At 58.5% G+C, this 8,643-nt stretch overlaps 4 protein-coding genes across 4 annotated transcripts in view; 2 read left to right on the top strand and 2 right to left on the bottom strand.

Annotated features, from left to right (window-relative positions):
• Positions 1 to 87: 87 nt before the first annotated feature.
• Positions 88 to 858, bottom strand: ACA1_168910 (uncharacterized protein; the record flags this gene model as incomplete). Its single annotated transcript, XM_004353866.1, has 2 exons — positions 88 to 777; positions 850 to 858. 2 exons carry the CDS (start codon positions 856 to 858, stop codon positions 88 to 90), a joined length of 699 nt encoding a protein of 232 aa, XP_004353918.1.
• A 1,551-nt stretch (positions 859 to 2,409) lies between these two features.
• Positions 2,410 to 4,559, top strand: ACA1_168920 (helicase associated domain containing protein; the record flags this gene model as incomplete). Its single annotated transcript, XM_004353868.1, has 2 exons — positions 2,410 to 2,523; positions 3,006 to 4,559. The coding sequence occupies 2 exons, from the start codon at positions 2,410 to 2,412 to the stop codon at positions 4,557 to 4,559; spliced, it is 1,668 nt and encodes a 555-aa protein (XP_004353920.1).
• A 462-nt stretch (positions 4,560 to 5,021) lies between these two features.
• Positions 5,022 to 7,703, top strand: ACA1_168930 (uncharacterized protein; the record flags this gene model as incomplete). Its single annotated transcript, XM_004353870.1, has 9 exons — positions 5,022 to 5,228; positions 5,396 to 5,557; positions 5,659 to 5,775; positions 5,951 to 6,056; positions 6,149 to 6,355; positions 6,484 to 6,604; positions 6,680 to 6,789; positions 6,854 to 6,897; positions 7,026 to 7,703. The coding sequence occupies 9 exons, from the start codon at positions 5,022 to 5,024 to the stop codon at positions 7,701 to 7,703; spliced, it is 1,752 nt and encodes a 583-aa protein (XP_004353922.1).
• Positions 7,704 to 8,174: 471 nt separating this feature from the next.
• ACA1_168940 (uncharacterized protein) overlaps positions 8,175 to 8,643 on the bottom strand; it is a gene marked incomplete at both ends in the record, with an annotated part of 1,658 nt that continues 1,189 nt past the window's right edge. The window contains one exon of the mRNA XM_004353872.1: positions 8,175 to 8,504. Coding sequence (XP_004353924.1) covers positions 8,175 to 8,504 — 330 coding nt within the window. The remainder of the gene's footprint in view (positions 8,505 to 8,643) is intronic.

Raw genomic sequence — 8,643 nt, forward strand, 5'->3', positions numbered from 1 at the left:
GAGGTACCCGAACACCAGGTTGTTCCTGTCGCCGGTGGCATCGATCCTGTACAGCCTCTCGACCGGCAACGATCTGTACAGTAACGGTTAGCGAATGTGGTGGCGTGTGCGGTGGTGCGTGTGCGGTGGTTCGTGTGTCGTGCGGTTGTGTGCGTACTCCACAGGCTCGGTGAGCCAGAGTGCGGCCGGCTTTCGCACGTCTTCGCGCATCAGCCTGCGCTCGATCTGGAGCTCCTTCTCCCGCTCCTCCTTTGTCCGCTTGCGCGCCTCTTCGTCTTCTTCTTCATCCCTGCGCCGTCGCCCTCTGCCGTCCCTCCTCCTGCGCTTCTCCTTCTCCTTCTCTCTTTCTTCTCTCTTCCGCTTCTGCTTTTTCTTCTTCTCATCGCTCCTCTTCCTCCTGTCCTTTTCCTTGTCTCCTTCCCTATCGCTGCCTCGCTTCTTTCTCTTCCTTCGACTGCGGTCGTCAGCGTCAGAGTCGTCGGAAGAAGAGGAGGAGGCTCGAGCCGAGGCGGCGACAGGCACCACCGGCGGCGGCGGGGCCGGCTTGGGCACCAGCTCCTGTGGGTAGGAGCTGAATGAGGGCAGCGCCGCACCACCCCCAGCAGCTGCAGGGACCAGCGCGCCGGCTGAGGGCGGCAGTGGCGGTGGTGCGGCGCAGATGGCAGCAGCCGCAGAGGGGAAGAGTGCAGCGGCAGAGGGGAAGAGCGAGGGGACGGGAGGCGGCGAGGGGAGTGCAGCGGTGGAGGGGAAGATGGGAAATAGTGGCGCAGAAGGGGCCTGCAAACATCCAAACAACGCTGCATTACTTCGGTTGTTTTAGCAAAACGAAACAAGGGGCATGGAGCGTACTTGCTGCATAGTGGCTGTGCTGGGGAAAAGTGGCTTCCGCGCCTTGGCTGGCGTCCCGTCCATCGAGGCTGATCTTGCTTGAATCAAATCTGTGTAAAAGAAAAGTCAAGAAATCAGCTGAGGCATCTAAGGAATATGGTATTTATTTGTCTTTTTACGGGGTGGCTAAAAAAAATCAAAATTCAAGGGAGGCGGCAAAAAAAATACTTCAGCCAGTTGCTTTCCAGTTATCTCATGAAGGAACTGCTATTTTGCAGCATTAATGGATTGATTTTGCAACACATGCACCTCTGCTGTGTTGGCCATGTCCAGATCCCACAATTGTGGCCAGCTGGGCTGATTACAAATTGTGTTTGTGTGGCCTGGGGTTACAGGTATGAACCAGCTTGTGGGTGGCCAAGTTTTGGTGAAAGAGATGGTTTAATGGGAGAGGCACAGTCACTAAGCAGAAAGAAAGGTCTATACCTTTGCAGTTGGACAGAGCACCAATAGCAGTATTACTGGAGCAACAGCTGGTGCACAGCAAGCAAAAATTGAATGGTCCTGTAGCACTTTCATTTACCACCAGCACCACAATGGAACACCTAACTTGTTTTACATGCTGTGGCCCTTTGCCCTGAAACTGAACCAAGAGCTCGCCCATCCGACAGGCAGGGATCCCAGGTGGGCCTCGGCGCGATTCGCCAGAAAAAACGAAACGCGACTGGCCGGGAATTTTCACCAACCAGTCAGTGATCCATCCCCTTCAAATGGGGCTTTGGCTCAATTCCCGGCCTGGCAACCAGACTGATAAGGGAAATCGACCGAACATCTGTCCGTGTGGTGCATTGACACTTCATGAAGCTTGGGCCAACCTAGTGCCTGTGTCACTGACACAAATGGGCTGACATGATGGGGCGGGATGAGTGGTCGCGGCCGCCCTCCTACAAGAAGTGAGCGCCTCGGCGGTTGTCTTCACCTCATCGCCACCCCCACAAGCATCAAGCTAGCCCACGCACGCACCAGACGTATCGGCCGAACAAGCACACCACCGCAACGGTGGGTACACTAGTGGTCAGTGCGGGCAACAAAAGACCAACTGGTCCTGGACCTTCATCTCCGGCCCGGCAGCTTCCTTCCACTTTCCTTCCTCTCTTCACATCCTCCGGTCCAAACGCACACTTTCACACCGTCGAGCCCGACCGACGAATCGCGTTGCGCCGTCGACCGCCCCCTTGCGTAATACTTGTGCTCTCGGCCTCCTCCGCCTCCAGTTCTCTTTCTTTTCCTTCTACCCTAGTACACGTACGCCACGTACCCTCTTCAACAAGAGAGTGAGCGAACGTCATCACCCTTTCCATCACTTCTTACACTTACACTATAGTTCGCCGACAACCTCCAGCTCGCGTGACTTGACCTCAACAACCAACACCAAACGACAACGCCAGACCTCTCGTCGAGCCCAGAAGAAGAGATCCTTCGCGCGCGCCCCGATCAACATCAAGCCACCACCGCACACGCCACCCGCGGACACGCCAACATCGCGGACGCCCGACAGTGACATTACTCGCCGGCCGGACGATGATGGCTTCCCTCGCTACTCTCCCCAACACGACCACAAGCACGCCGGTCGGCCGGAAGCGAAGTCGCAAGAGCGCGACGCCCAGAGAGGTCCCAACAAACGGTTTGCAAACGGTTCGTCAACATCCCCATCAACAGTTGTGCGTCACTCTTTGCTTAGCGTTTCCGCGGTGTGTCTCTTCAGTGTAGGGTGTCTTTGCTTCCTGTTTTATCTCTCTCCCAAAATAATGTCCGGTCTTGGAATTGCTCGCCCCGTTTTCAGTGTTAGTTGTGTCTTTTATTTGTGTGTGTCACCAAGAAGCACCCCAAGAGACACAGGACTGTGTCACGTTCATACAAATATCCCTCGTTTCTAGCTCGCGGCGGTGGTTTCATCATTTGCGCAAACATTCCCACCCCTTGTGTTTTCCCACTTTCTTTTTTAACTCCTATTCCCGTTCACACCATCCCCGATTGGCGTGTTTTCGGTATCTTTTAATTTCCAGTTCAAATTTCCTTAACGCAATTGGCCGAGAGTTTGGTTTCCTGGCCGACCATTGTGCCTTAACCTTACTAACCAATCCCATCACTCTCGCAACCAACAACCAACAACACAGAATACGTTTCCAACCGACCAGCCGGTGCTTCGACATGACCCGGCCAGACCCGGCCCTACGGACTCGGCCGAGCCCGAAGAGGAGAAGTGGGCCATCCACCTGTTGCTCCTCCTGAAGGCTACGGACTCGGCGCGCGTGATGAGCGACGACGATGACAACGACAACGACAGCGAACTCGAGAGCGCCGACAGCAACGACCAGAGCGAGTCGGAGGTCGAGGAGTACTCTCGCATGCGATCCAGCATGGCGGTCGACGGCGACGAAGAGGCCGACGACGAGGAGGTCAGCGACGTCGACGTCGCTGCCCGCTCCCCGGCCAACATCAAGAACGAAAGCGAAGCTGCTAAGAGCGAAAGCGAAAGCGAAGATAGCAATTCGATGATGGATGAAGAGGAGGACGGCGACAACGACGAAGACGAAGACGTCGATCAGCCCGAGGAAGAAGATTTCTCCGAGGGTGACGAATATGTCGATCCATCGTCCTCCACACGCCGGAGCCGGAGCCACGCCACCCGGCGGCAGTCGTCGACGCCTTCGCCGCCGGCCTCAACCCCGATGACGCCTCATCACCGCGTCACCGCGCCCGCCACCGCCTCCGCCTCAGTCTACCCTGGCCAGCCCGAGCCCTACAACTCGCCGAGCTCGTTCGGAGTTGTGCCCGTGTCCACCATCGCCGCACACTCACCGCTTTCATCATCGACCGCCTCTGCGGCGTCGGCATCGAGCAAGAAGACGCGCAAGCCCAAGTACAGCGCGGCGCTGGAGGCGCGGTGGGAGGAGAAGTTCGAGTGGCTGTTGACCTACAAGCGGGTCAAGGGCAACTGCCGCGTGGCCGAGGGCAACAAGGAGTACCCAGGCCTGGGCAAGTGGCTCAGCAACCAGAAGACCCTGTGCAAGAAGGGCAAGCTCAAGGCCGAGAGGCGCCAGAAGCTCATCGACGTCGGCGCCATTGCCGACGCGGCGCTCAGGTCTGGATCGTCGTCATCGGCGGCGGCCAGGGCCGGCGCCATGTCCATGATGACGTCATCATCGCCGCCTTCGTCGCCTTCGAGTTCGGCCTCGGCCGCGGCCTCGCCGCGCCTGGGCATGGGGGCCGATCACCCGGGCGTCGAGGGTAGCGACGACGACGCGCAGGGCCCGCTTACCAAGCGCCGCAGGAAGGGCCACGAGTTGGTGGTCAACATCGAACGCATCCCATCCATGTCGTCCGACCAGGAGATCGACAGCGCGGTCTCGTCGCCCTCGACAACGCCCGTCACAGCCGGCGGGCTCTTCTCGGCCTCGTCGCCATTCCGCACCTTCCAGGGCAAGCCCATCCTGCCGTCCCTCTCCTTCCCGCACCCAATGGCCCCTGGCGGACTCCACCCCTACCTGCCGCCCCAGCAGCAGCCGACGCCACAACAGCAACAGTGCGCTGGCAACGGCTCGTTCCTGTCTTTCGCGCTGACGGCGATGCCGCCTACGGTGCTGTTCCCGTCCTACTCCATCCTGGGAGCCGGCGCTGCCACGGCGAGCTCCGGACCCACCGCCGCGCCTTCTCTTTCGCTTCACTAGTTCACCATTCACACAACACAACACAACACGACACGACACACAACAACACAACACAGATAACTATGTATTGTACATTTTTTTAACTTCAAACTAAAGACAAAAAGAAACACGCCTGAGAGCAAGTGTGAAGCCCACTTACACTACTGTGGCGCTTGACTGCCGGAGCGGTATACCACAAATAGCACAAGCACGAGAGATCCGCCCCCACCAATGGGGCTGGCAAGCGGATCACCCCGATAATTGTCCTATTTCAGTGAATCCAATATAATATTCCCATTTTCCCAACAGCACCACCAATCGGGGCGTCTTGAGAACAGATCGGAATAGCACCTAAAATCCATTGGGCGCTCTGCTGACGTGGAAAAATTAATTCATCTTTCTGTCGACGGAGCAACAAATTAACGGAAATTCAAGAAGAATAAAGAAATACAACACTGCGCTCGTGCGGTTGTACTTGTAAAGATGAAGATTTTCAAGAAGGTGAAGAACACCGTGGGTGGTGGTGGTGGTGCCGGCAAGCCGCTCAGCCCGCGACCCAGCGACTCGGAGAATGGAGCGGGCCTCTGCGACTTGGACAACATATGGGGCGAGGTCGAGGGCACGGTGGGCGACTCGTTCCGGTCCCTCCCCGTCCACAAGGACCTTCATCGCCTCGCCCCCTCCACCCGAGTACGCCCCCCCGCCATTTTTCTTCTCTTTTTTTCGCTCTTTACTATTTATCATCTAGTTTATTATTACTCATTGGGTTTTTTATTATGTAGGTTATTGATTTCATTGAGTTATTTTAAAATAAAAAATAATATCTATATATAAATTAATTTTATTATGTTGCGCAGGTGTGGGACAGCGAGGGTCGGCAGTTGAACGGGCCGGACCTGTTTGCGGAGGACGCCGACGACGAGCGAAGGAAGCGGTTCCTGCCCACCAAGCGCGTCTTGTGGGCGCTGGCGTCCACCGTCGACCCCGCCAAATGCGATCACATCATGACCGTGTTCGAGGTGCACGCACCATCGCACACGACACGACACGACACACACACGCACACACGCACCGGGAACGTTTGCTGAGATGTGAAGTGTTGCGCGCGCGCGCGTGACAGGAAAAGGTGGTGCGCGGGTCGGTGCACGACATTGTGGGCTCCATGCTGGACTTTTTCGGACTCATCGACGACGGCGAGGTCGTGGTGCCGCGCCTCCGAAGTCTGCGCATCCTCAAGGTTGCCACCAATCGCCGTGTGTTGCGCACGTGTGTCGTGTGTCGTGTGTCGTGTGTGTCGTGTGTCGTGTGTCGTGTGTCGTGTGTCGTGTGTGTCGTGCGTGTGTCGTGTGTCGTGTGTGTCGTGTGTTGCTGCGGTGTCTCACGTCGTTGCGTGGTGTCATGATTCCCTTTAGCTGGTGAATCAAGCGATCCTAGCGCCGGCGGTGATCCACCTGAATCTGTTCATGACCAAGAGCCCCGAGAAGGAGACCTACATGAACGCCGGCGACTGGAAGATACGTAGGTCATCCCCATTGTCCTCGCTTTGTATCGTGCGTGTGCGCGTGCGCGTGCGTGTGCGTGTGGTGAATGACAATGTGTCGTGTGTGCAGATATTAATTTTCAGAAGGACGGGCGAGTGACGGTGCGCCACTCCAAGTGGGAGAAGACGAAGGACTCGTCGTTCAAGTGGCACCTCAAGATGACCCTCAATGACTCCCTCTCCATGCTCGAAGACGCCAGCTTCGCCTTCCTCAAGCTGCGCTTCCCCGCCACCGAGGCGGGCGAGGCCCGGAAGCGGGCCTTCCTCGACTACATCGGTACCCAGCCCCGCTCCACGGGTCTTCGGCGCTCGCTGAACTGAGCTCACACGCACGCACGCACACACCATCGCACGCACGACACACACACACACACACACACCAAACACGCACGCACACGCACGCAGGTAAGTACTACTCAGGCCAAGCGCGGATCGCGGAAGAGGAAAGAGAGATGTGGGCACGGCCCCACAACAAGCTCCCCATACACAAGAGCCTGGCTGCCATCGCCTTCCGCTCCTCCGTCTCGTACGTCCACTCGCGGCGTGCGTGTGTGTATGTGTACGGGTGTGTTGCTCATAGTTTTTTGTGTGTGTTTTGCAGGCTGCAAGACAAGACGTTGTTTAGCTCTGTGCCTGACGCGCCAGCGGAGCAGAACATCAAATCCCTTCTGTTGGTCCTCGCCCAGGTCTTCTCCCCAAATAAGGAAGAAGGTACGCGCACGCACACACTAGTTGAAGCTTCTCTTACGCCATTCACCATTCACCCACCCACCAGTGATTGCCAACGAGTTCGAAAAGCACTACCAGAAGAACGACGTCGTTTCCTCGCTTCGCTTTTTCTTGCGCGAGGCACGTGTCCCCCCCATCAACTCGTCGAGAGCCTTCGTTCTTATTCTTTCATTTCTCTTTTCTCTCTTTGCCCCCCCCCCGCGCCTCTCGTGAGACAGGTGCTGAAGCTGTCCGACGACGATGGTGACGAGGCCCGAGGCCTGACCGCCGTGCTCAAGACCCTCCACAGCAGCGTCATCGCGCCGTGCCTCATGCTCATGCACGAGCGCGTGGGCAACACCGACCCCGCCTCACCATCGTCATCACCATCATCGTCACTGCAGTTGCCCGCCGTCAGAGAAAAGGGCGACGTCATGGTGACCATCCACATCCACCACCCTGCCGCCGACCCCCACGGCGCCGCCGCCGATGATGATGACGTCAGCAGCGCCAGCAGCACCACGAGCAGTGCCAGCAGCAGGAAGGACGACAACGAGAGCGGCAGCTTCGCCCGGTGCGGCGAAGAGGAGGACCAGCAGCAGGCCACCACCACTATCAACGGCGGCGCCTCAGCTCCTTCAACCAAAGCTGTGACAGCCGTGACGAAGAAGAAGGAGAGGAAGAAGAAGGAGGACAGGTGGGTGACGGTCCGGCACAGCATGCAGGCGGTGAGCGAGGCCAAGCCCGAGGCCGAGAACTACTTCGAGTTCGGCTGGCAGGTGGAGATGGACCTGGACCACCGGCTCGAGCGGATGGTGGCCGTGCGCATGGGGGTGGCCGACCTCCGCTTCGGCGCCCGCGTGGACAGCGACGCCCGGAGCGACATCGAAGCCGCCCTGCGAAAGGCCCTCGAGTAGTAGTGGTCGTTTGATCGAAGAAGAAGAAGAAGAAAGGCGTAAAGCTCTCTTATTCTCTTTCAGCTCAGAGACTTTGTACAAGTTGGGTGAAGTTCTTCATTCTCTTCTTGCTCCTGGACGGTCGTGTGGCAGGCCTCGTGAGGCCTTGCTCTGGGGGGAGGGTGCCAGCGGTTCGGCGTAGAAGGATTCGGGCCGAGATCTCAGTAGGGCCAGCTCCTGGCGTTCGCTTATGAACTCCTCACGGAGCCGGGCGAGGTGGAGGAGAAGAGTCCTCATCCTGCCACTCTTCCCTTCCTCGGGCGGGCGAGTAGAAGGTGGTCCTTCGGCTGGTCTCGGCTTCGCCCCTTGGGGATCCCCCTCGCGTTGTCGTTGCTGCCCTACGCACTGAGCCACGCCGGAGCAGTAAAGCAGCAAGACCAAGCCCAGAGCCCGTTGCAACCGCATCTTCTTCTTCTATCTTGTGGTGACGCGCTACACAACAAAATGTAAAAACAAAACAACATGTTTCCTTTTATGGAGAAATGCACGTGTTGGCGCACACTGCCAAAGTGGTGGGCGGCGACGTCTAGTCGTCCCAGTCGTTGTCACCGCCGTCGTCCCACTCGCCACCATCGCTGTCGTCGTCGTCCTCGTCGTCGCTCCCCTCCATGGCCATGCGACGCGCGAGGATGGCGCCGATGTTGATCGACCCGTCCTCCTGCACCGGCGCCGGCTTCTGCACCTGCTCGGCCTTCTTGAGCTGCATGCCGGCCTGGATCTGGAGCAGCAGGTTCGACCGCTTCTCCTCGGGGGCGGCCGGTCCTCCCGGGGGCGGGGGCGGGGCGCCGGGGGCGGCAGGAGGGGGCGGAGCGGGGGCGCCGGGGGCGGCGGGAGGGGCGGGCGGGGCGGAGAACGAGGGGGCGGCGGGAGGGGCAGGGGCCGAGGGTGCGGCAGGCGGGGG

The sequence above is a fragment of the Acanthamoeba castellanii genome, assembly GCF_000313135.1.
Source record: "Acanthamoeba castellanii str. Neff unplaced genomic scaffold scf7180000084739, whole genome shotgun sequence".
Lineage (NCBI taxonomy): Eukaryota > Discosea > Longamoebia > Acanthamoebidae > Acanthamoeba > Acanthamoeba castellanii.